General features: G+C 40.7%; 2 protein-coding genes across 7 annotated transcripts in view; both read left to right on the top strand.

The window, feature by feature from the left end:
- Positions 1–19,553, top strand: part of HERC6 (HECT and RLD domain containing E3 ubiquitin protein ligase family member 6) — a 57,445-nt gene extending 37,892 nt beyond the window's left edge. For 2 of the 4 annotated variants that reach the window (XM_024993241.2, XM_010806029.4), the window contains 9 exons: positions 19–126; positions 1,804–1,965; positions 4,242–4,385; positions 12,450–12,616; positions 14,746–14,812; positions 15,245–15,315; positions 16,816–16,999; positions 17,084–17,186; positions 18,740–19,553. In XM_024993241.2, the coding sequence (XP_024849009.1) occupies positions 19–126; positions 1,804–1,965; positions 4,242–4,385; positions 12,450–12,616; positions 14,746–14,812; positions 15,245–15,315; positions 16,816–16,999; positions 17,084–17,186; positions 18,740–18,963 (1,230 nt within the window). In that variant the 3' untranslated portion in view covers positions 18,964–19,553. The remainder of the gene's footprint in view (positions 1–18; positions 127–1,803; positions 1,966–4,241; positions 4,386–12,449; positions 12,617–14,745; positions 14,813–15,244; positions 15,316–16,815; positions 17,000–17,083; positions 17,187–18,739) is intronic. The other 2 variants (NM_001192644.3, XR_009494778.1) reach the window with 2 other exon arrangements.
- Positions 19,554–26,406: 6,853 nt separating this feature from the next.
- The window catches only part of HERC5 (HECT and RLD domain containing E3 ubiquitin protein ligase 5), a 45,196-nt gene continuing 43,604 nt past the window's right edge, over positions 26,407–27,998 (top strand). Inside the window, exon 1 of one of the 3 annotated variants that reach the window (XM_005207770.5) lies at positions 26,407–27,079. In XM_005207770.5, coding sequence (XP_005207827.1) covers positions 26,770–27,079 — 310 coding nt within the window. In that variant the 5' untranslated portion in view covers positions 26,407–26,769. 3 annotated transcript variants of the gene reach the window in all.

Here is a 27,998-nt window from a genome sequence, read left to right as displayed (position 1 = left end):
TGTCTTTTTAATTTTTAGATACCTGCAGAAAACTTCAGTCCGATTATTTTCAGTGATTTTCCATTTGTCTTTAATTTGATGTCCAAAATTAAATTATTGCAAGCTGATTCCCAAATAAGAGTGCTGGTATGTATGTCTTATTTTTTATTATGTAAAATTTTCAAATATATACAAAGTAGAGATAATGGCGTATTAAACCCCAGCACAAATTTTCAGCAGTCATCAACGTTTTGCCATACTTCATTTATCATTTTTTAAATTTTTAGTTGTTACGATTTTTGCTAAAGTTTCTTTTTTTTGCTGTGGCATGCAGCTTGTAGGATCTTAGTTCCCTGACAGAGTTTGATCCCTCACCCTCAGCAGTGAAAGCTCAAAGTCCTAACCTCTGGCCACCAGGGAATTCCCATATTTTTGTTAAGTATTGTAAAGCAAATTGCAGGCCCAATTTATTTTCACCTCTCCATATTTCAGTGCATTATTTCTGGTGGTTTCACTTTTGTTCATTCTGAGATTCATCAGTGGGTTCAGATGGTGACCACATTCTTCCACTGTAACATTTCCCATTAACCTTTAAAAAAAAAAAAATTAAATCATAGTTGGTGTACAATATTATATAAATTACAGACATGCAATATAGTGATGCACAATTTTTAAAGGTTATACTTCATTTATAGTTATTATAAAATATTGGCTATATCCCTGTGTTGTACAATATATACTTGTAGCTTATTTTGTATCTAATGATTTGTACCCCTTCCCCTCTACTCCTATATTGCCCCTCCCAGCTTCCCTCTCCCCACTGGTAAACACTAGTTTGTTCTCTGTATCTGTGAGTCTCCTTCTTTTTTGTTTTATTCACTAGTTTGTTGTAGTTTTTAGATTCCACATGTAAATGATATCATACAGTATTTGTCTTTTTCCATACGTTGTACTTCACTTAGCAAAATGCCCTCCAAGTCCATCCATGTTGCTGCAAAAGGCAAAATTTTGTTAGTTTTTTTTTATGGCTGTGTAGTATTCCAAAATCACTGCAGATGGTGACTGCAGCCATGAAATTAAAAGACGCTTACTCCTTGGAAGGAAAGTCATGACCAACCTAGATAGCATATTCAAAAGCAGAGACATCACTTTGCCAAAAAAGGTCCGTCTAGTCAAGGCTATGGTTTTTCCAGTGGTCATGTATGGATGTGAGAGTTGGACTGTGAAGAAAGCTGAGCACCGAAGAATTGATGCTTTTGAACTGTGGTGTTGGAGAAGACTCTTGAGAGTCCCTTGGACTGCAAGGAGATCCAACCAGTCCATCCTGGGATTTCTTTGGAAGGAATGATGCTAAAGCTGAAATTCCAGTACTTTGGCCACCTCATGCGAAGAGTTGACTCATTGGAAAAGACTCTGATGCTGGGAGGGATTGGGGGCAGGAGGAGAAGGGGACGACAGAGGATGAGATGGCTGGATGGCATCACTGACTGGATGGATATGAGTCTAAGTGAACTCCGGGAGTTGGTGATGGACAGGGAGGCCTGGCGTGCTGCGATTCATGGGGTCACAAAGAGTCAGACACGACTGAGCAACTGAACTGAACTGAACTGAGTATTCCATCATTTGCACAATTCCTTGGTGCCATAGATTTTATGATCTCTTTGTCTTCCAAATTATAGTTAAATGTTCTTTTACTTAAGTTATTGCGATATGAGTATATATAGCAATGGTTGGCATAAATGTATGCTATATAAAATGTTTATTTGAAATATTAAACAATTTCTTGTATTCCTATGAGGATTCCTAAAATATTTCTTTTTCTAGAAATCTGAAGTGAACAACTACATGGATTTTAGGGGAATAATTCTGCAAAGAAGGGATGAATCTCCTTTATTTACACTTAGCGTCAGACGAAGTCACTTAGTTGAAGATGCTCTATGTCAGTTAAGCCAAGCTGAAGACACTGACCTCCAGAAAATATTAGTGGTACGCTAAAACTCCTCATAATATTTTTACTAATGTGTGTCGGGGGAACATTTATATAATGTGGTACAAGGAGAACCTGTATTTGCAACTATAGTTATCAGCCTAATGGTTTCCAGGATTCCTTGCTTACCCTTCAGAGAAAAGCTCCAGGATGTTTAATTGACCATTGGCTCTATGAGTTAACTAATAGTTAGTTACCTTTGGCTACAGAAATGCTTCATAAAGAACCATCCCAAAGCATAGTGACTTAAAATAGTAATTTTACAGATCTGCAGTTCTGCTGAGACTGCTGCTCTAAGTTGAACTCATCTGAGTGGCTTTTCAGATTTTGTCTGTACCTGTTTACATGTTTGAGAATTGGCTAGGGATTGGTTACCTAGGCTTGGCCTGGCTCAGGCAGTCTGGCCCTGACTCCTATGTTGTCCATCTTCTTCCTAGGACCCACAAACATGTTCGCATATCAGTGTCAGAGGTACAAGATAGCAAGGCCCCTCCGAACCCACCTGCTAAGCCACTGCCAAAAAAAAGATAGCAAGCCCAGTTAGACAACAAACATTGGTTTAGTCAAATCAAGTCACATGGCTGAACTCAAGTCAAGGGCTGGCATAATATACTCAGCCTTTTTAATGAGAGGAACTATAAAGCCACATGCGAAAGACCTGGGCCAAGGAGGGGTGAAGAATTGGGGCAATGAATGCATTCAGCAAGCAGTGGGTAGAATGGGTACTTTTGGCTCTAGTTTTAGTCACAGACTTTCCACTGTGTTGGTTCCATTTCCTAGCCATCCTTCACTTCATCCTTGGGGGCATCTGTAGGGTTTTTACTGTGTGGTACTTCAGATCCTTTGCCCACAGAATAAAGATTAACTTTGTAGGTGAGAGCTGGCATCTGTCCAGAGGGGAGTGTATTTTCCTGATATCAGCCAAGAAGGGAAAAGTTAGGTTCTCAGAGAGGAAGTCAGACTCTGAGAGTTGGGTCTCAGGATTCTGATGGAAAATGAGGAAAGGATTTTATAAGCTAGGCTTTCTAGTTTTTGTCTCCCTCTGTACCTATTTTCCTTTAAATCTTGATTATAAGGAAATCAATAGAAAGTGATTCTGCCTACAGGAAATGACAAAGAGGTAAGAAGGTAAACTTCAAGAGAAATCCAATCAAAATATAGACTCTCAACAAGGCAAGGTTGTCGAGCTCTTTATGAGCACGTCCTGACCATAGCAAAGACAACCTTGTTGTATAAATGAGTGGAAGTAAGAAAATCAGAAGCAAGCTTAATTTATTCTTGGTATATCTTGATGGAATGTGAGGCAGGCCCTTGGTGATGATGGACAAGGCCAAGGAGGTAAATCTAGGTAAAGAGAAGTGAAAGAGAACTCTCAGTGAAGCTTGGTGATATTTACATTAAAAAGATGAAAAGAAACAAACAGGAAGGGAAGTATAGAAGGAGTAGTTAGAGGGACTTGCTCAGTGGTCCAGTGGATAAGACTCTACACTTCCAATGCAGGGGGCCTGGGTTCGATGCCTGGTCAGGGAACTAGATTATGCATGCCACAACTAAGAGTTCCTATGTGGCAACTAAAGATCTTGCATATCCCAACTAAAGATACCACGTGCCACAACTAAGACCTGACACAGCCAAATAAATACATAAATATTTACAACAAAGAGTAGTTAGAGAGATGGGAGGAAATCTAAGATAGGACTCGCACTGCAAATCCCAGAGGTAGACTTTAGAAAAGAGGGACCAGTTCTTGTCGATGCTCAGATGAGGGCTCTGGGCAGTCAGCTCTGAAATTTCCGACAAAGGTGCCATGTCCAGGCTGACAGGGAGGGAGGGCTGTTTATCTGAAGTTCTAATGAGGGGCGAGGCAGAAGAAACCAAATATTTGTTGACTGTAGCCTAAGTTGTAAAGCTTGACTCATGAGAGGAAGCTAGACAAGAGAGAAAAATTGAGAAATTTAGGGGCTCAGGGGTTTGAAGCACATCAAAATTTGGTTCAAGATGCTGGTCAGCATAATTGGTGAATGTTGAGTGTTGCCAGAATCTCACTTCACTTGGTTCATGTGGCCATGGGAGGGACCTATGTACTCACTATACAGTAATCTGACAGTAAGCAGGCTCACGGCACCCACTATCAGAAAAGTGAGAGAGCATAGTACGGTTAGGTGAGGAGAGTGGGTTCTGGGAATTCTAGTGATGGCAGGAGGCTTGAAACTTTTCTGTAAATGTCAAGGCATTATATTTTAAATCTGGACCTGACAATGTCCTCTTTTCTCAGGTTGAATTTATTAAAGAAATTCGTTCTGGAGGGGAAGGGGTGAAGTCTGAGTTTTTTCACTGTATATTTGAATCTATGACCAAGGAAGAATATGGAATGTTCATGTATCCCGAAGAGGATTCCTACATGTGGTTTCCTGTCAAAGTAAGTCTTTTATTTGTTTTCTTATGGTTTTTCAGAACAGAAAAAGTATACCATATACTGTAAATGAACACAATACCTGCTAATGTAAAATTAGGTCACATAAAACCTTGCTACTCAAAATGTGGTCCACAGAGCGGAAGTTCCAGCATTACCTGGAACTGTTAGAAAAGCAGAATCTCAGGCCCAGATCAGAATATATATTTTTATAAGATCGCCAGGTGATTTATATTACATTACATTTTTAAACAGCTTGAATAAGGTATATTTGAGATATGATAAATGGTACATAAAATGTGCACTTTGATACATTTTGATGTACATCTATGCCCATGAAATTCAAGACAATGAAAACAAAAGACAGTGAACACATCCATCATCCCCTAGAGTTTCCTCAGGTTCCTTTCTGATCCTGCTTCTCCCTGCTTCTATTCCCTGCCCATGCCTATGCAACCACTGATTCGATTTCTGTCACTATAATTTGAATTTCCTACAATTTTACATAAATGGAATCATAAGTAGTCTTTGTATCTGTCCTTTCACTCAGCATAATGATATTGAGAATCATGTGTGTTGTTGTATCTATCATAGTTCATTCCCTTCTATTGCTGAGTAGTATTCCATAGTTTAGATGTATTACACTTTGTTGAATATTGGGTGGTTTCCTAAATTTTAAGAGGCAGTAATCTAGAGTTTCAAACTAGGAGAGAAATTGTTAACAGAATCCTAGAGATAATTGCTAATTCTAACAAGATGATTCATTTCTGCAATAATTATATTTTTACAAAGATTCTCTATATGTAAACATTTTCTTAAAGTAGTAAAAACTTCATTTCTCTATTTGTGTGTGTGTGTTAGTCACTCAGTCGTGTCAGACTCTATGTGACCATGTGGACTGTAGCCTACCAAAGTTCTCTGTCCATGGGGTTCTCCAGGCCAGAATACTGGAGTGGATTGCCATGCCCTTCTCCAGGAGATCTTCCCAATGCAGGGATTGAATCCAGGTCTTCTGAATTGCAGGCAGACTCCTTATCAGCTGAGCCACAAGGGAAGCCTTCTCTGTTAGTAACACAGAGCAAATAATTCTAACAAGAATCACATGTTGAACTTCAATTTATTGATCTCCTTTCCCGTAAACTTCCAAATACTCTTTCAAATGATATGATGAAGTTTGGAACCCAGAAAGAAAAGGGTACAGGAAGAGAACATGAATGAGAGTGAAAAAGTACTAAAAGGTGTTTTGTATCTTTTTAGAAGGGCTTCCCAGGTGGCTCAGTGGTACAGAATCTGCCTGCTAATGCAGGAGACGTGGATTTGATCCCTGGGTGGGAAAGATACCCTGGAGAAGCCACCCACTCCAGTATTTTTGCCTGGGAAAATCCATGAACAGAGAGCCTGGCAGGCTACAGTCCATGGAGTCCCGAAAGAATTGGACACAATTTAGCGACTAGATGTTTAGCCACTAAACATCTTTTTGAGAAAGAATGAATCTCTAAAAGATAGGAGTGGCTAAGGTGTGCCATTGGTAGGGTCAACCAGCAAGTTTTTACTGGCTGTTTCTTGAAGTTCCCACATTGTATTAAAACTATAGAAGATTCAGATTAGTGGATAACACAATCTCTTTGCTTTGAAAACATTTTATATATGTAGATAGAGCAATAAGACTAAAATACCAGGAATTTTAGCAAGTTTTTGAAATTTTGTGCTGCTGACTTTGTGTTGTAATCAATTCAGTTCAGTTCAGTTGCTCAGTTGTTTCTGACTCTTTGCAACCCCATGGACTGTAGCACACCAGGCTTCCCTGTCCATCACCAACTCCTGGAGCTTGCTCAAACTCATGTCCCTCAAGGCGGTGATGCCATCCAACCATCTCATCCTCTGTCATCCTCTTCTCTTCCTGCCTTCAATCTTGTCCAGCATCAGGGTCTGTTGTAATAGTTGTTGGGTAATAGGTAGGATAGGGAAGGAAGCACTCTTGTGAGATGAGAAGCCCAGAGATCTAGTCTTGAGTGATGGTGGATATATAATTTAGCCTCTCTGAGTTTTTAGTTTCCTCAACTGTAAAAATGCCTGCTGCTGCTGCTGCTGCTAAGTCACTTCAGTCGTATCTGACTCTGTGCAACTCCATAGATGGCAGCCTACCAGGCTCCTCTGTCCATGGGATTTTCCAGGCAAAAGTACTGGAGTGGGTTGCCATTGCCTTCTCCGGTAAAAATGCCTAAGTACTAGCAAAACTAATTTCTATTCTGCCTGCTTTATAGAGCTATTGTGAGATTAAAACAAGATAAAAGGTATGTCAAAGTGTGAAGTTCCCTGAAAACTTTAGGTCACTATACAAATTTAAGGGATTCTTTCTTAGGACCTAAAGAAATCAAGGGGGACTGAAGTGATTGGAAAAAGTGTCATTGGAAAATGGAGCCCTGAGATTAATGACGAAGGATAGGGACTAAATATATCAAAACAATGCAAGTAGGGAATGGAAAGGAAGAAAATAAACCTCATATCAACTCTATGAGATAGGTGGTTTGCCCCATTTTACAGATGAAGAAACTGAGGCACAGAGAGATTAAATAAACTGTCTACAGATATTCATTACCTCCACCATAGTTTGAAAGTGAAAGTGAAGTCACTCAGTCGTGTCCGACTCTTTGCGACCCCATGGACTGTGGCCTACCAGGCTCCTCTGTTCATGGGATTCTCCAGGCAAGAATACTGGAGTGGGTTGCCATTTCCTTCTCTAGGGGATCTTCCCAACCCAGGGATCGAACCCAGGTCTCCCGCACTGGAGGCAGATGCTTTAACCTCTGAGCCACCAGGGAAGCCCCACCATAGTTTGGCCCCAAGTAAATAACAGGGAGGGAACACAGGTCTACCCATTAACAGAAAATTGGATTAAAGATTTACTGAGCATAGCCCCGCCCATCAGAACAAGACCCAATTTCCCCCACAGTCAGTCTCTCCCATCAGGAAGCTTCCATAAGCCTCTTATCCTTCTCCATCAGAAGGCAGACAGACTGAAAACCACAATCACAGAAAACTAATCAGTCTGATCACATGGACCACAGCCTTGTCTATCTCAGTGAAACTATAAGCCATGCCTTATAGGGCCACTCAAGAAGGAAGGGTCATGGTGGAGAGTTCTGACAAAACATGGTCCGCTGGAGAAAAAAATGGCAAACCACTTTAGTATTCTTGCCTTGAGAACCCCGTGAACAGTATGAAAAGGCGAAAAATTAGGACACTGAAAGATGAATTCCCCAGGTCGATAGGTACCCAATATGCTATTAGAGATCAGTGGAGAAATAACTCCTGAAAGAATGAAGAGACAGAGCCAAAGCAAAAACAACCATCCAGTTGTGGATGTGACTGGTGATAGAAGCAAGTCTGATGCTGTAAAGAGCAAAATTGCATAGAACCTAGAATGTTAGGTCCATGAATCAAGACAAATTGGAAGTGGTCAAACAGGAGATGGCAAGAGTGAACGTTGACATTTTAGGAATCAGCAAACTAAAATGGACTGGATGGGTGAATTTAAATAAGATGACCATTATATCTACTACTGTAGGCAAGAATCCCTTAAAAGAAATGGAGTAGCTGTCATAGGCAACAAGAGTCCGAAATGCAGTACTTGGATGCAATCTCAAAAATGGCAGAATGATCTCTGTTCATTTCCAAGGCAAACCATTCAATATCACATTAATCCCAGTCTATGCTCCGACCAACCAGTCCATTCTGAAGGAGAGCAGCCCTGGGATTTCTTTGGAAGAAATGATGCTAAAGCTGAAACTCCAGTACTTTGGCCACCTCATGCGAAGAGTTGACTCATTGGAAAAGACTCTGATGCTGGGAGGGATTGGGGGCAGGAGGAGAAGAGGACGACAGAGGATGAGATGGCTGGATGGCATCACTGACTCGATGAACGTGAGTCTCAGTGAACTCCGGGAGTTGGTGATGGACAGGGAGGCCTGGCGTGCTGCCATTCATGGGGTTGCAAAGAGTCGGACACGACTGAGCGACTGATCTGATCTGATCTGATACTCCGACCAGTAATGCTGAAGAAGCTGAAGTTGAACGGTTCTATGAAGACCTACAAAACCTAGGACTAACACCCCAAAAAGATGTTCTTTTCATTATAGGGGACTGGATGCAAAAATTGGAAGTCAAGAGATACCTGGAGTAACAGGAAGATTTGGCCTTGGAGTACAGAATGAAGCAGGGCAAAGGCTAATAGAGTTTTCCCAAGAAAATGCACTGGTCATAGCAAACATCCTCTTCCAACAACACAAGAGAAGACTCTACACGTGGACATCACCAGATGGTCAACACCAAAATCAGATTGATTATATTCTTTGCAGCCAAAGATGGAGAAGCTACATACAGTCAGCAAAAACAAGACCAGGAGCTGACTGTGGCTCAGATCATGAACTCCTTATTGCCAAATTCATACTTAAATTGAAGAAAGTAGGGAAAACCACTTGACCATTCAGGTATGACCTAAATCAAATCCCTCACGATTATACAGTGGATGTGACAAATCGATTCAAGGGATTATATCTGATAGAGTACCTGAAGAACTATGGATGGAGGTTCCTGACATTGTACAGGAAACAGGAATCAAGACCATCCCCAAGAAAAAGAAATGCAAAAAAGCAAAATGGCTGTCTTAGGAGGCCTTACAAATAGCTGTGAAAAGAGAAGCAAAAAGCAAAGGAAAAAAAGGAAAAATATACCCACTTGAATGCAGAGTTCCAAAGAATAGCAAGGAGAGATAAGAAAGCCTTCCTCAGTGATTGTGCAAAGAAATAGAGGAAAACAATAGAATGGGAAAGACTAGCAATCTCTTCAAGAATATTAGAGATACCAAGGGAACATTTCATGCAAGGATAGGCACAATAAAGGACAGAAATGGTATGGACCTAACAAAAGCAGAAGATATTAAGAAGAGGTGGCAAGAATACACAGAAGAACTATACAAAAAAGATCTTCACGACCCAGATAATCACAATGGTGTGATCACTCACCTAGAGCCAGACATCCTGGAATGCGAAGTCAAGTGGGCCTTAGGAAGTATCACTACGAACAAAGCTAGTGGACGTGATGAAATTCCAGCTGAGCTATTTCATATCCTAAAAGATGATGCTGTGAAAGTGCTGCACTCAATATGCCAGCAAATTTGGAAAACTCAGCAGTGGCCACAGGACTGGAAAAGGTCAGTTTTCATTCCAATCCCAAAGAAAGGCAATGCCAAAGAATGTTCAAACTACCACACAATTGCACTTATCGCACATGCTAATAAAGTAATGCTCAAAATTCTTCAAGCCAGGCTTCAACAGTATGTGAACCACAAACTTCCAGATGTTGAAGCTGGATTTAGAAAAGGCAGAAGAACCAGAGGTCAAATTGCCAACATCTGTTGGATCATGGAAAAAGCAAGAGAGTTCCAGAAAAACATCTATTTCTGTTTTATTGACTATGCCAAAGCCTTTGACTGTGTGGATCACAACAAACTTTGGAAAATTCTTAAAGAGATGGGAATACTAGACTACCTGACCTGCCTCTTGAGAAACCTGTATGCAGGTCAGAAAGCAACAGTTAGAACTGGATATGGAACAACAAGAAAGAAAGTGAAAGTGAAGTCGCTCAGTCATGTCCAAATCTTTACGACCCCATGGACGCCAGGCTCCTCTGTCCATGGGATTTTCTAGGCAAGACCCTGGAGTGGGTTGCCATTTCTTTCTTCAGGGAACTTCCCAACCCAGGGATCAAACTCAGGTCTCCCGCATTGTAGACAGACACTTTACCGTGTGAGCCACCAGGGAAGTCACATATTTCTTTGAGCCCCTTTTTTCGTGGGGGAGGACAAGAATACTGGAGTGGGTTGCCATTCCCTTCTCCAAGAGATCTTCCCGACCCAGGGATTGAATCCAGGTCTCCCACATTGTAGGCAGACGCCTTACTGTCTGAGCCACCAGGGAAGTCTCTATGGAATAACAGACTGGTTCCAAATAAGGAAAGGAGTACGTCAAGGCTGTATACTGTCACTCTGCTTATTTTACTTATATGCAGAGTACGTCATGAGAAACGCTGGGCTGGGTGAAGCACAAGCTGGAATCAAGATTGCCAGGAGAAATATCAATAACGTCAGATATGCAGATGACACCACCCTTATGGCAGAAAGTGAAGAAGAACTAAAGAGCCTCTTGATGAAAGTGAAAGAGGAGAGTGTAAAAGGTGGCTTAAAGTTCAACATTCAGAAAACTAAGATCATGACATCCAGTCCCATAACTTCATGGCAAATAGATGGGAAAACAGCGGAAACAGTGAGAGACTTTATTTTGGGGCGCTCGAAATTCACTGCAGATGGTGACTGCAGCCATGAAATTAAAAGACACTTGTTCCTTGAAAGGAAAGTTATGACCAACCTAGACAGCATATTAAAAAGCAGACACATTACTTTGCCAACAAAGGTCCATCCAGTCAAAGCTGTGGTTTTTCCAGTGGTCATGTATGGATGTGAGAGTTGGACTATAAAGAAGGCTGAGTGCCAAAGAATTGATGCTTTTGAACTGGGGTGCTGGAGAAGACTCTTGACAGTCCCTTGGACTGCAAGGAGATCCAACCAGTCCATCCTAAAGGAGATCAGTCCTGAATATTCATTTCAAGGACTGATATTGAAACTGAAACTCTAATAACTTGGCCACCTGATGCGAAGAACTGTTTCATTTGAAAAAACCCTGATGCTGAGAAAGATTGAAGGCAGGAGGGGAAGGGGACAATAGAGGATGAGATGGTTGGATGGCATCACTAACTCAGTGGACATGAGTTTGAATGAACTCTGGTGAACTCTGGGAGTTAGTGATGGACAGGGTGTCTTGACATGCTGCAGTCCATGGGATCTCAAAGAGTCAGACATGACTGAGAGACTGAACTGAACTGAACTGAATGGATATTCAACTTGCAAGTGACCAAGTAAGGATATAAATTTAAGAGTGATCCCAAAGTCCCCTTAAGCATTACTGAATACTATACTGCTGGATAGAAAACAAAGAGACAAAATCCACTAGAATCAGGGATACCTTACAAATACAGGAAGTAAGACTGATTAGATTAGAAGAGGTCTCCTTTGGAGAGTACTTGTATTGAACTTTTAACTCCTTTTCAAAATTCAAATGCATTTTTAACGTTTCTCCTAGGCAATTACACTAGGAAGTAAATAGAGCCAGTAGATTGAAGCACAGATTACTATATGGGTGGCCTAAAGTCAGTGATCAGCTAACAGCAAAGCCGGCACTGGAATTGAAGTCTTGGAATCGTGACCTGTCGGTTGGGCTGCAGTGACGGCCTGGCCAGATGTGGCCAGGGTTTACTTCATCCAGGACCTCACAGTGCAGAGAAGAGTGAAGCCAATTTTATCAGGACTCTTTCCTTCTTCCTTCCACAGACCTTCATACTCAACAGCATCAGTCACCTTCCCTGACCCATACGCTTGTCCCTGTAAGCACGCCTGGGTCGAGGGCTGCGTTGCTGAAGGGACCAGCACTCCTCTGACACACCCCTGGCATGACTGACGCCCGCTGCAGGCATAAAGTACACCCTTCCTTCCTGGTGTCATTTTCTACATGAATTTGAAGACAAACACTGAGGGTTCAGGATGGGGAACACATGTATACCTGTGGCGGATTCATTTCAATGTTTGCAAAACCAATACAATATTATAAAGTTTAAAAATAAAATAAAATTTTAAAAAAAAATTCAATAGTGAAAACCTTCATTTTTAAGGTTCACTGAGCATTTTTTTTCATATTCCAGATATGCTGTCAGTCACAAAAAGCAAATTCATTTGTTTAACATTCTGAACTGTTAAAATTTGTATTTTAACTTACAGAAGAATTTTATATTGTATTATAACCTATATAAGAACCTCAAATTTTTATTTTCCTGAAGCTCATTTTGTTTCTAATTTCTGACTCTTAGATAAAGGAACCAAACTTCTTTTTACTAATCTAATTATCTGTTTGGATTATTGATTATATTTAATACATAAAGGATTTTTTTTTTCTTCTCTAGCCTAAATTTGAGAAGAAGATGTATTTCCTCTTTGGGATGCTGTGTGGACTCTCCCTATATAATTTTAATGTTGTCTACCTCCCTTTCCCACTGGCTCTGTTTAAGAAACTTCTGGACCAGGAGCCATCATTGGAAGATTTAAAAGAACTCAGTCCTTCTTTTGGAAAGTGAGTAAATATAATTTTTTTTTAGGACTGTGTATCTAGTCAGTCTCAGTCCTTCTCAGTTGTTTAGCCACAAATAATGTTACACACAGACACATACACACACACAGATAAGGTCTTCAGGTTCAATAAATGTGCATGCTTTTTAGATGAGTTTGAATTTTAGCATAACTTATAATCAAGTAAACCTTCAGAAGTGGAAAAAAGCCAAATGCTCCTCTAATTAGCAATGGCACAATAAACAGAGCTGTGGTCTAGTCTCTTGAATTTATCCAGATGGAAACAGTTGCTTTGGATAGAACATGATATTCGTAATGAGAATCATGCATGCTATACTGATTTTAAGTCAATCCTATTTAATCATATTTCACTTATTTCACTAAATCAGCATGTCACAAACTTTGGTTTTTCATTTTTATTTATTTATTTTTTGGCTGTACTAGGTCTTCATGCTGGGCAGGCTTTCTCTAGAGGCAGCGAGTGGGGGGCTACTCCTGTTGTAGTACTCGAGCTTCTCATTGTAGTGGCTTCTCTCGTTGCAGAGCATGGGCTCTAGGGCATGCAGGCTTCAGTAGCTGCAGCACATGGGTCAGTAGCTGCGGCTCCCAGGCTCTAGAGCACAGGCTCAATAGTTGTGGTGCACGGGCATAGTTGCTCTGCAGCATGTGGGATCTTCCCGGATCAGAGATCGAACCCATGTCTCCTGCATTTGTAGGCAGATTCTTTACCACTGAGCCAGGAGGGAAGCCCATGAGCTTTATTTTTTAAGGATTGAAAAATACTTGTTCTAGGTTAAAAGGCCAACTATATTCTCTAAAGAAAAAACTGGCAACACATGATAGACAATGGATTAATATCTTTGTATAATATAGATATGACTATATGTATATATATAAACTCAAAAAATATGCTCAATCTTACTAGTAACCAAGAAAATGCAGATGAAAATGAGATATAATTTTTCTGCTTATAGACTGACAACTGTTACAGAGTTTTTCATACAGCATAGACTTGGCAATAGATGGAAGAAAAAGATTCTCTTCCTGTGTACTGTTAGTGAAAGAAAACACTGGCTAGATTTATACCATATACTCTGACAGTATAGAGCAGGGCTTTTCAACCTTGGCAGTACACACATTTTGGGCTAGATAATTCTTTGTTGTGAAAGACTGACTTGGACATTGTGGAGATGCCTAGCAGCATACGGGGCTGCTACTCACTAGATGCCAGTACTAAGTGAAAGTCGTTCAGTCATGTCAGACTTTTTGCGACCCCGAGGACTTTACAGTTCATGGAATTCTCCAGAATACTGGAGTGGGTAGCCTTTCCCTTCTCCAGGGGATCTTCCCAACCCAGGGATCGAACCCAGCTCTCCTGCATTGCAGGTGGATTCTTTTCACCAGCTGAGCCACAAGGAAAACCCAAGAATACTGGAGTGGGTAGCCTATTCCTTCTCCAGAGGATCTTCCTGACACAGGAATCTCCTGCATTGCAGGCAGATTCTTTACCAACTGAACTATCAGGGAAGCTTGCTCAAACTCATGTCCATCGAGTTGGTAATGCCATCCAACCAGCTCATCCTCTGTCATCCCCTTCTCTTACTGCCTTCAATCTTTCCCAGCATTAGGATCTTTTCCAACGAGTCAGTTCTTTGCGTCAGATGGCCAAAGTATTGGAGTTTCAGCTTCAGCTTCAGTCCTTCCAATGAATATTCAGGACTGATTTCCTTTAGGATTGACTGGTTTGATCTTGCAGTCCAAGGGACCCCCTTTAATCATAACACTCCCTTTAACTGTGACAACCAAAGATGTCTCCAGATTTTGCCAAATGTCCCCTGGGAGACAAAATAAGGCCTGGTTCAGGGGAAGGGCTGGTCTAGGGGAAGGGGCCCCTTTCTGAAAATTTCCACCAAGATTCAGCAGTGTCCACATGATAGGCAGTAATCTGACCAATCAAACTTGTAAAGGTTAACTCTAGGAAGAGGGAATGGGAAGGTGGAGAAGAAGAAATTTACATGACTTTTAATACACTTCATAAATTTTTATATTGTTCCCATTTTTTCCACTGACCATTTATTTCTTTTGAAGTTGTGTAGGAATAATATGTATATTTTAAACCAAAATTTTCATTAGGTGCTTGCAAGAAGTTCTAAATGATGATGCTAATGACATTAAAGAAGAATTTGGCCTACGTTTTTCTGTGAGTACTAATGAAAATCAGATTATAGTTTAGATTAATGTTTTTAAAAAGGTTTTTTATTATAGTATCTTATATATTGGATGTGTTTTTTGAAGGGTATTATACTTCGGTACTGTAAGACTTTTCCCCCACTTGCTCCTCATTTGATGCCCTATGTCTATACACTCTCAAAGTGAAAAGATAGCAATTATTCAATCAATGTGAACACTGTAAAAAATTAAATGGAATGATATATGCATAAAGCAATATATAGCATATACTATGGTGTGTTTTTATTTATATATACAGTTAGATGATTGAACTATATAAATAATTATTTAATGCCTAGTTATTTAAAGTTTTATAGGGAAGAATGTACTAGCAATAATGGTCTTGTGGTTGACTATTCAGACTTTCTTTCATGTTTGGTACCTGAATATATTTTGGTTACAGATACACTGGGACCAAAATGATGTTGATTTAATTCCAAATGGGATTTCTGTATTTGTAGACCAAAGCAACAAGTAAGTTTGAGACATCGCACATCTATTTTGAATACACATAAAATGTTTATATCACTATGCTTTATAAATATATTTTGTCTTTTGCTGTGCTCAGTCGCTCAGCTGTGTCCGACTCTTTGTGACCCCAATGGACTGTAGCCCACCAGGCTCCTCTGTCCGGTGGGACTCTCCAGGCAAGAATACTGGAATGGGTTGCCATACCTTCCTCCAGGGGATCTTCCCAACCCAGGGACTGAACCCAGGTCTCCCGCATTTCAGACAGATTCTTTACCATCTGAGCTACCCAGTCTTTCCAGATGATCATTTTAGCTTCTGATCTTTTTCAAAGGATTAAAGGTTACAGGGAAAAGAAGGGACGAAAGGAGTCAAGATTAAATATTTCCTTTGCAGCACTTTTCACTGTTCATTTAACAATTAGTTTTTGAGCCCCTACTCTATACTAGACCCTATTCTAGGTGTCAGAGATATGGCAGTAAAAAAAGATGCAAAATCTGGAGCAGAAATTACAGTGGAACAGAAAGTCAATAAATTATTATGTAATAGAAAGTCAGATAAGGATGAACACTCCGAAGAAAATGAAAACCAGTTAAGAAACTAGAAGGTGACAGGTAAACCACAGAAATTGGCAAATGCTGCAAATGAGGGTTCCATCTTTTTCCCTCACCTTTTAAGAAAGCTGGTTGTAGAACATTTACCAGCACACCACTGGTTACAGGGGAGGACAGAGGAGGTTGATTCAGAAATGATGGTCCTTGAAGGATGCTCAAAGGGTAGGAGATTAGCATGTTTTAGGGTGATATCTGGTGGAAATATCTCCAGTAGCACACCTGCTCTCAGGAAATTCATCCAAATTGGAGAAGACAATCTGCAGACGTAATTTACACACAGTGATGTGTTGTGAGAGGGGAGAGAGAGAACAGAGGACCAACCCTGAGAAAGTCATGTTCATTTTGAATTCTGATGAGTGACGGAAGTTGCCAGGTGAAAAGGAAGCTCTGCCTGCTGTGGCCTAACTGTAAGGGAGACAGTGAGGCCAGTGAACTGAAGGTCAGCATGGCCGGAGGTTCAAATGGCAGTGGGAAGAGACTGCTGAGTCAGGCAAGGGCACGACATGGAGCCCATTGTTTTTTACCCCCTTCCCCCATGGAGACCTTTTTAATCCTGCTAAAGTGGTTTGAAATTTACCTTCAAGGCAATGAGAAGTCTTTTAAAGATTTTAAGCAGGAGAATGACATATTCAGATTGGTGTTTTTAAAATATCATCCTGAATGTGGTCCAGGCAATGGGAGCAAAACAAAGCCTTCATGCTTCTGCATATTCTCCACGCTTTCTTCTTCCAGCTGACTGGATGTTTTCGTAGCCCTGTGTCATATAGCGTTGTGTGCTTGGCAGATGTAACTTACTTTTCTTTCTTAATAGAAATGATGAAAAGGCAAAGTAGAGAATAGCTTAGACACTGGTTAAGTATATTATTGGCCTTTTTTTTTTTGCTTCCTTCAGGAAAGACTATGTTTCTAAGTGTGTTGATTATGTTTTAAACACCTCTGTAAAGGCAGTTTATGAGGAATTTCAGAGAGGATTTTATAAACTTTTTGACAAAGAGATACTTAAACATTTCAAGCCTGAAGAACTAATGAGAGCAATAATTGGAAATACTGACTATGACTGGGAACAATTTGAAAAGGTAGGTAATAACTAAAGTGCCCCCAAGTCTTCCAAGCAAAAATTACCCCTAAAAACCAAATTTCTCCTTTTTTTTTTCTTCAAGAATTCTATTTATGAGCAAGGATACCATGAGTCACATCCTACTATACTGATGTTTTGGAAAGCTTTCCATAGTTTAACTTTGGATGAAAAGAGAAAATTCCTCTGTAAGTATTGCAGAAATAGATGAATCTATAATTACATATCTTTTAAAATATCTTATTTGAGATAAAGTCATTAATAGTGTATCACAAATGTTAATGGCAAAGCAAGGGTTAGAATGCAGGTCCCCTAGCTTCTAGACCAGTGTTCATTTTCTTACTTAAGCCTGTTTTCCATTTTAAAAAATGATAGTAATAAAGATATTGTTATTTTACTACCTTGTCTACACTGACCCAGTTTGTGTCTTCTTTCTTCACTTTAGTTGGCTCCTAATTGAGCCTTTTATCTCACATTCCTACCTTTATTTAATTATCTAAAGTCCTATGGAATTAGGGCAATGTCAACTATCTCAAATACTATTAATGATTATAGTTCCAGTGACCACTGATGATGATAATAATAACAGCATTTATATTGTGTGCTTACTCTATACCAGGCACTGTCCTGATCATTTTATAACTATTACTTCCCTTTATCCTAATAGCAGCCTATGAAGCAGGTACCTTTATTTTCCCCCACTTCAGATATGAGGAAAAAGAGACTTGCAGCATTTAGTAGCTTGCCTATGTTCTGACAGTTGGTTAGTGTCAGAATGAGAATTTGAACCCAGCAGGCTAATTCAAAGCCCGTGTTCAAGACCACTAAGACATAAGAACCTCTCTTAGTGGGAAACCTGGGTTTCCATCAGATCAGATCAGATCAGTCGCTCAGTCGTGTCCAACTCTTTGCGACCCCATGAATTGCAGCACACCAGGCCTCCCTGTCCATCACCAACTCCCGGAGTTCACTCAGACTCATGTCCATCGAATCAGCGATGCCATCCAGCCAGCTCATCCTCTGTCGTCCCCTTCTCCTCTTGCCCCCAATCCCTCCCAGCATCAGAGTCCTTTCCAATGAGTCAACTCTTCGCATGAGGTGGCCAAAGTATTGGAGTTTCAGCTTTAGTATAGGACAGATTTAATGCCTTATTCTCTTATCTTTCATCCCATTTCTTAGTTCTTCTTGATATGCGTACACATCTTTCTTGCTATTTTTGTTGCTACTGAGGATGTTTGAGGACAACTTTTCCACAGACTTAACTACTTCTCCACAAGCCCAAACTACCTTCCCAATGTTCTTTCTTAATGGGAAACTTTTGTTTCAGTCCAGGGATTCTGTTGGCTGTACATTCAGTGAGTTCACATACATCTTCTCCTCTGGTTTTTTCTTTCTGCCTGAAGCTTCCCTGTCACCCTAACCTGGCACCTCTCTCCCCGCCTTGAGGCTCAGTGTCTTCATTATCTCTTCACATCATACTTCCTAGCTGAGCTCGACTAAACTCCTTGTATCTTGCTGTTATCTTTTCACATACGTAATTTCCCCCCAACTAGATCGTGAACTCACCAAAGACAAAGACCAAATGTCATGATTTTTCTTCACCCCACATGGTCCCATGTAGTTCTCTTTGCACAAGGGGGACCTGATAAATATTTTTGAATGAAATGATTAATTTCTTCCTTTTCATTTTAAGTTTTGTTCTTTCTGTGAACTACCTTAACTGAAGCTTATGTCTTTTTAGTTTTTCTTACAGGAAATGATAGACTACATGTAAAAGGCATACAGAAACCAGGAATCCGGTTTCGCTGTCCTGAGACTTGCAGTGAAAGCGATTTCCCAAAATCACTGACATGTCATAATATTCTGGAACTCCCTGAATATTCTACAATGAAAAAAGTGAAGGAAGCACTTCAAAGAGCCATCAACAGCAACAAAGGATTTATCTCAGCCACAGTCACAGGGTGATAGTGACCTCTGAGAGGCTCACATCTCGGGTCCTCTCACCCTACGATCCTTCTGTTCTTTAGTACAGGAGTACAGTTTCTTCTTTAGGTCTGATTAGTACAAAGGTTGATGGATTTTAGATAGAATTAGTTGACAAATGCTGGGATAAACAATGACATGATGAGTCAAGGATAATATTGTTAATAAACCAGCATTTCCTGGTCCTTAAATTTGCTATGAGAATGATTGCTTTTTACTGAATTATTTCCTGAATAATAATTAGCATTTTAAAATATACTGAATATTAAAAGCTAAAAGATACTCTAAAAATATTGTACATCTAATAAGTGAAAGTGAAGTCACTCAGTCGTGTCTGACTCTTTGTGACCCCATGGGCTGTAGCCTACCAGTCTCCTCCATCCATGGAATTTTCCAGGCAACAGTACTGGAGTGGGTTGCCATTTCCTTCTCCAGAGGATCTTCCTGACCCAGGGATCGAACCCTGGTCTCCCAAATTGCAGGCAGACGCTTTACCATCTGAGCCCCAGGGAAACTCTAATAAACAATTTACAAATATGAAGTTTGAAAAAATAAAGCTGTAATTGAATTCACCATGTTTTGAGGCATGTATGTGTGTGTGTGTGTATATATATATATATATATATATATATATATATTTGTTTGTTTTGTTTTTTTTCCTATTCTGGGATGTCTCCAGAGTTTTGATTATAGCCAAACAATCTTTTTGAAAAATCTAAATATTGTGTTCAGTGCTGTGTTCTAAGAATCGTTCTAAATGAAAATAACATTATTTTGGCTAAAGGCTGAGCCCAACCAGGAACTCCTGTCTAATTACAGTTGGAAAAAAATGAAGAACATGAAATATGTTTCAGCATTATAGCTATAGAATGAATTAAAGGAGAGATATAAGCATGTTGGAAATGAATTTTGTGAGCCATTTCTATCTCATATTAAGTTTAAAACTGTAAGCTATTCTATAAATGCCTATGGTCATCCCAAACCATACACAGAAGCCTTGTATCATACACAGAAGCCTGTGTATCTTGTATCAGTGGTGCTATGGGAAAGGAAACTATGGGGTGACGTCCACACTAGGTGCTGATGTGGAAGGAGGTCTGAAATCTGAGGACAGACCAGACAGAGAGAGAGATTTCACCAAAAACCCTAGATTGTGAGGTAGTTAGTAGAAACGTAAGCCCCCAGCAAATTCTCATAGTTATTTTGGATATATCTGGTTTCTACAACAAGTGGAATGAAGGCCCAGATGTACACTATTGGAATTTTAAGGGAAAAAGTAACTTCTGCATCTTAGAGATCCTTAGTTCAGTTCAGTCGTTTAGTCATGTCTGACTCTTTGTGACCCCATGGACTGCAGCACACCAGGCTTCCCTGTCTATCACCAACTCCTAGAGCTTGATCAAACTCATGTCCATCAAGTCGGTGATGCCATCCAACCGCCTCATCCTCTGTTGTCACCTTCTCCTCCTGCCTTCAACTTTCCCAGCATCAGGGTCTTTTCCAGTGAGTCAGTTTTTCACATCAGGTGGCCAAAGTATTGGAGTTTCATCTTCAGCATCAGTCCTTCCAATGAATAGTCAAGACTGATTTCCTTTAAGATTGACTGGTTTGATTTCCTTGCAGTCCAGGGGGCTCTCAAGAGTTCTCCAACACCACAGTTCAAAAGCATCAATTCTTTGGTGCTCAGCTTTCTTTATAGTCCAACTCTCACATCCATACATGATTACCGGAAAAACCATAGCTTTGACTAGATGGACTTTTGTCAGCAAAGTAATGCCTCTACTTTTTAATATGCTGTCTAGGTGGGTCATAGCTTTTCTTCCAAGGAGCAAGCATCTTTTAATTTCATGGCTGCAGTCACCATCTGCAATGATTTTGGAGCCTCCCAAAACAAAGTCTTTCACTGTTTCCATTGTTTACCCATCCATTTGCCATGAAGTGATGGGACCGGGTGCCATGATCTTAGTTTTCTGAATGTAGAGCTTTAAGCCACCTTTTCACTCTCCTCTTTCACTTTCATCAAGAGGTTCTTTAGTTCTTCTTTGCTTTCTGCCATTAGGGTGGTGTCATCTGCATATCTGAGGTTATTGATATTTCTCCCAGCAATCTTGATTCCAGCTTGTGCTTCTTCCAGCCCAGAGTTTCTCATGATGTACTATGCATATAAGTTAAATAAGCAGGGTGACAGTATACAGCCTTAACATACTATTTCCCAATTTGGAACCAGTCTGTTGTTCTATGTCAGGTTCTAACTGTTGCTTCTTGACCTGCATACAGATTTCTCAGGAGGCAGGTCAAGTGGTCTGGTATTCCCATCTCTTTAAGAATTTTCCACAGTTTGCTGTGATCCACACAGTCAAAGGCTTTGGCGTAGTCGATAAAGCAGATGTCTTTCTGGAACTCTCTTGCTTTTCCAGTGATCCAATGGTTATTGGCAATTTGATCTCTGGTTCCTCTGCCTTTTCTAAATCCAGCTTGAACATCTGGAAGTTCTTGGTTTACGCACTGTTGAAGCTTCACTTGGATAATTTTGAGCATTACTTTGCTAGCATGTGAGATGAGAGCAATTGTGCTGTAGTTTGAATATTCTTTGGCGTTGCCTTTCTTTGGGATTAGAATGACAACTGACCTTTTCCAGTCCTGTGGCCACTGCTGAATTTTCCACATTTTCTGGCATATTGAGTGCAGCACTCTCACAGCATCATCTTTTAGGATTTGAAATAGCTCAACTGGAATTTTATCACCTCTAACTAGCTTTGTTCGTAGTGATGCTTCCTAAGGCCCACCTGACTTCACAGTCCAGGATGTCTGGCTCTAGGTGAGTGATCACACCATCATGGTTATCTGGGTCATTAAGATCTTTTTTGTGTAGTTCTTGTATGTATTCTTGCCACCTCTTAATAGCTTCTGCTTCTGTTAGGGCCATAAAATTTCTATCCTTTATTGTACCCATCTTTGCATGAAATGTTCCCTTGGTATCTCTAATTTTCTTGAAGAGATCTCTAGTCTTTCCCATTCTATTGTTTTCCTCTGTTTCTTTGCACTGATCACTGAGGAAGGCTTTCTTATCTCTCCTTGCTATTCTTTAGAACTCTGCATTCAAGAATGGGTATCTTTCCTTTTCTCTTGTGCCTTTTGCTTCTCTTCTTTTCTCAGCTATTTGTAAGGTCTTCTCAGACAACCATTCTGCCTTTTTGCATTTCTTTTTCTTGGGAATAATCTTGATCGTTGCCTCCTGTACAATGACAAACCACTTCAGTATTCTTGCCTTGAGAACCCTATGGACGGTATGAAAAGGCAAAAAGATATGACACTGAAAGATGAACTCCCCATGTTGGTAGGTACCCAATATGCTACCAGAGTTGAGAAATAATTCCAGAAAGAATGAAGAGATGGTGTCAAAGTGAAAACAATGCCCTTTGTGGATGTGACTGGTGATGGAAGTAAATTACGATGCTGTAAAAAACAATATTGCATAGGAACCTGGAATGTTAGGTCCACGAATCAAGGTAAATTGGAAGTGGTCAAACAGGAGATGGCAAGAGTGAACATCAACATTTTAGGAATCAGTTAACTAAAATGGACTGGAATAGATTAATTTAATTCACATGACCATTATATCTATTACTGTGGGCAAGAATCCCTTAGAAGAAATGGAGTAGCTGTCACAGTCAACCAGAGTCCAAAATGCATTACTTGGATGCAATCTCAAAAATGACAGAATGATCTCTGTTCATTTCCAAGGCAGACCATTCAGTATCACAGTAATCCAAGTCTATGCCCCGACCACTAATGCTGAAGAAGCTGAACGGTTCTATGAAGACCTACAAGACCTTCTAGAACTAACAGCAAAAAAAGATGTGCTTTATCACAGGGGACTGGAATGCAAAAGTAGGAAGTCAAGAGATACCCGGAATAACAGGCAAATTTGGCCTTGGAGTACAAAATGAAGCAGGGCAAAGGCTAACAGAGTTTTGCCAAGAGATTGCACCGGTCATAGCAAACACCATCTTCCAACAACACAAGAGACAACTTTACACATGGACATCACAATACCGAAATCAGATTGATTATATTCTTTGCAGCAAGCAAAAACAACACTGGGAGCTGACTGTGGCTCAGATCATGAACTTTATTGCCAAATTCAGACTGAAATTGAAGAAAGTAGGGAAAACCACTAGACCATCCAGGTATGACCTAAATCAAATCCCTTACGATTATACAGTGGAAGTGAGAAATAGATTTAAGGGACTAGATCTGATAGACAGAGTGCCTGAAGAACTATGGACAGAGGTTACTGACATTGTACAGAAGAGATCCTTAAGCACCTGACTTTTGGATTTTGTTATTCAGGCCTTTCAACGCCAACATTACTTTTTCTATGCAAATGAGTGAGCTGTACTAAACATTTTAAGAACAGATAGTACCAGTTCTTTATATATTCTTTCAGAAAATGAAGAGGGAACACTTCCCAATTAATTCTCTTCTGCCAGCATTATTCTAATACCAAAACCAGATAAAGACATTACAGGAAAAGAAACCTATGTGTATCTCTCATATGATCACAGATAAAAAAATCTTTTACAAAGTTTAAACACATAAAACATTCAGTAAAATATAATATCTGTGACCAACTTGGAGTTAGTTCAGAAATTCATTTGAAAATGCATTGTTTTCACCATATTAGACAAAAATCGTGTAATTACCTCAGTAGAGGTAGAAAAAAATTGACAAAATTCCGTACTCACTCATGCAAGATGAGTACTCTTGGCAAACTAGGAACTTACTTGACCTGATTACTTCATACTTAATGGTGAAAGAATGCTTTCCTACTAAAATTGAGAAGTCCAAGATGTCTCTCATCACTTCTGTTCAACATTATACTAGATGTACTAGTCCATACATCAGGCCAAACTTAAAACAGAAAGGCCATAATGATTGGAAAGGAAAGAGTAAAACTATCTTATTTATCAATTACATAGTTATCTGTAGGATATTAAAAGGCATCCACACAAAAAATCTACTAGAACCATTTATTAAGTAAATATAGAAAGGTGTCATGGTTCAAGGCAATATATAAAAGTTAAATGCATTTATATATACTCACGGGCTTTCCTTGTGGCTCATCTGGTAAAGAATCAGCCTCCAACGTGGGAGACCTGGGTTCAATTCCTGGGTTGGGGAGATCCCGTGGAGAAGGGAAAGGCTACCCACTTCAGTATTCTGGCCTGGAGAATTCCATGGACTGCATAGTCCATGGGGTTGCAAAGAGTCGGACACGACTAAGGAACTTGTATTTCACATATATACTCACAATCAAACACTGAAATTTTTAAAAGTACAACTTGTAATATCAAAAAATAAATATATAAGGATAAGTTTAACAAAGTATGTTTGACTGCTCACAAAAAACTTGAAAATATTGCTGCAACAGTTTAAGAAGCTTTTAGTTAATGGCGAGAGATGCTCATGGACAAAAGAATCAATATTATCATCAGGTCAGTTCTTCCTAAACTGATCTAATTTAGAGTAATTGCTAAATCCTTGCAGTCTGTTTTGTAGAAATTGGTAAGGTGGTTCTAAAATATTTATGGAAATGCAAAGAACTTAAAATAGACAAAACAACTGAAGAAGGACAATGGTCAAACACTTAGGTGAACTGATTTTGAGTCAATTAGCATCTACAGTGATTAACACAGTGTGGTACTGGAGTAAAAAACCGAAATACACAATGGAACACAATAAAAAGTCCAGAGATAAATCCAATCACATATAGTCAACAGTTTCGACAGGGACACTGAGGCAATTCAATGAGTAAAGGCAAACTGGAACAGGTGGAAATGGATTAAAAAAATGAACCTCTTCCCTTATTTCACACCATAAAGAATAATTCATTTGAAATATAACAAAGACCTAAAGCTGTAAAACTTCTAGAAGATAATGTATGAGAAAATCTTTGTTATTTTGGGTTAGGCAAAGATTTTTTAACGTCAAAAAAAAGCAGGAATAATGTTGGTAAGAGAAAAAGAATGGATAAAGAAAAAATGAATAATTTGCATCAAAATTAAAACTTTAGCTCTTTAGATGACATTTTTCATGTAATTTTATTTTTTGTTTTAGTTTTATCATAACTTTCCTCTTTTTATTGAAGTATAGTCGATGTACAATATTATGTTAGTTAAAATGACATTTTTAATAAAATTAAAAGGCAAGCCACAGACTGGTAGAAAATATTTCAAAACATGTATCTAGTAAAGAACTTTGTATGTAACATAGACGACTCATACATTAAAAAAAAAAAAAACAATCTTAGATGATAAGCAATGGAATCAGTAAATAGGCAAAAGATGCAAACAGACACGTCACCAAAGAGGAGACAGAGATCAGCACTAATAAAAGCACTTGAAAAATTTCCCATCATTAATCATTGTTGTTTAGTTGCTCAGTCCTGTCCAACTCTTTTGTGACCCCATGGACTCCAACCTACCAGGCTCCTCTGTCCATGGGATTTCCCAGGTAAGAATATTGGAGGGGATTGCAGTTTCCTTCTCCAGGGGATCTTCCCAATAAAGGGATGGAGCTGGTGTCTCCTGAAATGGCAGCCGGCTTCTCTACCACTGAGCCACCAGGGAAGTTTTAATGGAAATGAAAACTGCAGTAAGATGGTATTTTAGACTACCGCAACTCCTAACATTAAGAAGACTGACAGTACTAAATGTTGGGAAGAATACAGAGGGACTGGACCTCTCAAATTGCTGGAGGGAATGCTAAACGGTATAGCATTTTAGAAAAGTATGGTAGTTTCTTCAAACGATACTCATGTACTTGCCATATGACACAGCAACTTCATTTTTAGTTACTTATTCCAAAGAAATGAAAACACGTATCCACATTTATTCAAAGCCTTGTTCACAGTATTCACAGCACTTCTATTCATCCGAGCCGCAAGCCAGAAAGGACTAAAATGCCTGCCTATAGGTAAATGGATAAAGAAAATTGTAGTATATTCATATAATAGACTACCATTCAACAATAACAAAGAGAGAACTACTGATGAAACACTACAGGCTGAATCTTAAAACTTTATGCTAAGTGAAAAAAGTCAGACACAGGACTGCACAAATCTGATTCCATTCCTAAGAAACTCTAGAAAAGGCAAAAATATATGGACAGCAGTGGCTGCAGGCACCGTCGTGTGGGCCGTGGGATGGGATAGCTCTCTTCAGCTTTACCATGATGCTGTGGCAAAGCCTGGAGCAGAGTGCTTAGCAAACTTCAGCTTTCCTCGTCACAGTAGTTTCTGGAAATTCTGCAAGTCCGCCTGTGCCAAGGCTCCTCCTAGTGGAATTTGCAGTACTTCTTCGAAGGCCACCTGGTCCAGTTCAGGTGGCCACTGCCCGCCTGAGGACATCTTCTCAGCCCCGCCTCCCACCTCTTCACAGACTAGCGCCTTGTTTACTCTGGCCACCGTCCAAGCCAGTCTTAAAATCATGAAGTTTCCCTTTCTCTTTTCGATTCCGCTCCCTTAAAAAAACAACAACAATCAGTTTCGTTTCTCTCAGAAACTGCCGGCTCCGCCCCCAAACAGCACGTCGGGACCCAGCGTTTGGGCGGGGTAGGGAGACTGCGGCTCCCAGACGTCGGTGTGCGTTCCGCTCGCTGCGGCTCCACACCACGACGGCCGGGGGCAGCCTTCAGGCCCTGGCCGTCTCTTTTCCTCGCCTCAGCTCGGTCTCCTTCGAAGGTTCGGACAGCTGAGACACGGCTGAGGAGCTCGGGAAATTGGTGATGGAGGGGAGGCCACGGAGGAGGTCGCGGGGCGGCGCACGCCCGGTACCCGGGCGGGTCTCCGAGTCCCGACCCCCCGCGTCCCGACCCCCCGCGTCCCGGCCCTCCGCGACAGTGCCCGCGGTGTCTTGGGGAGCGAAGCTCTGGCTCTTCCCCAGCGCCGCCGGGCTCCGCAGCGCGCTATCCAAGAGGCCCGAGGCGACACGCCAGATGTGCTGCACGCGCCGGCGCCTGGCGGTGCTGGAGCGCGGCGGGGCGGGCGTCGAAGTCCACCAGCTGCCGGCGGGGAGCGACGGCGCCAGGAAGCCGAGTGAGTGAGGCCGCGCAGCGCCCTCTCAGCCATCCCCTCCGCGGACTAGGGGTGTGAGTGCGGTGGGCGTCCTGGCCGGGGCCCGCACGGACGCTTCTCTCTAGAGCGGCCCGACTTGTGGGTGTGCGGTCCTTCTTTGACCGTGAGAGACTCAGAGGGACCCGACGGCGCAGCGGCCCTCGCGGGCCGTGGAAGTGCGCCCGGCTGGGAGTGTTTTCGCGTTTGGCACCCCTGAGTTCTCCAGCCTTGTTCCTCGCGGGCTCGGAGTTGGGGCCGGACGGTGGCGAGAAACACAAGGTCCGCTCCGCCCGCCGCCTCATGGAGGGAGTCTCCCGGCAGCATTTCAGCCAGTCTGCCTCTATCTTTGGTTTCTATTCAAAGTGTGTTTTTCACTTACGCCTTTTAGAACATACCGGCTTTGATTTTGTGAGTCTTTGGAGAACCTTGTTTGGGTTTTCTTGTTCTCAGTGATAATGTCTTACGTGTGCAAGCAATTTAAAGAGGGCTTTCAGTTGCACTTTGGTAATCTCTGTAGAGATTTCTTAGCTCTGGTGACCCTGACTCCAGATTTTACAGATGGATGGGGTTGTAAATGACCACACATTTAATTTTGAAAAGTTTGCCCATCTATTGCGTGAAGAAAATGATATTTTACTTTTGTTCGTTTTGCTTTTAACTTGAGGGAAGTCGAGAACCTTTTTTCTGTAGGTTATTTGAGGTTTTTGGGGGTGTGTGAACTGCCAGTTCATTGACATCTTTGCCTCGCTTTAAAAAAAAAGATGAGTTGTTTATCTTTTTCCTGTTTATTTGGAAGAGTTTTTGTGTATTGAGTAAGAGTAGCCGTTTGTCGGTCATATACGCAGTAAAATTTTACCCGACTTGCCGTTTGCTAATGTTATTTTATAGTTTACTACATCAG

Source organism: Bos taurus, chromosome 6 (genome assembly GCF_002263795.3).
Source record: "Bos taurus isolate L1 Dominette 01449 registration number 42190680 breed Hereford chromosome 6, ARS-UCD2.0, whole genome shotgun sequence".
NCBI lineage: Eukaryota > Metazoa > Chordata > Mammalia > Artiodactyla > Bovidae > Bos > Bos taurus.
This window is presented reverse-complemented; position numbering and strand designations above follow the sequence as displayed.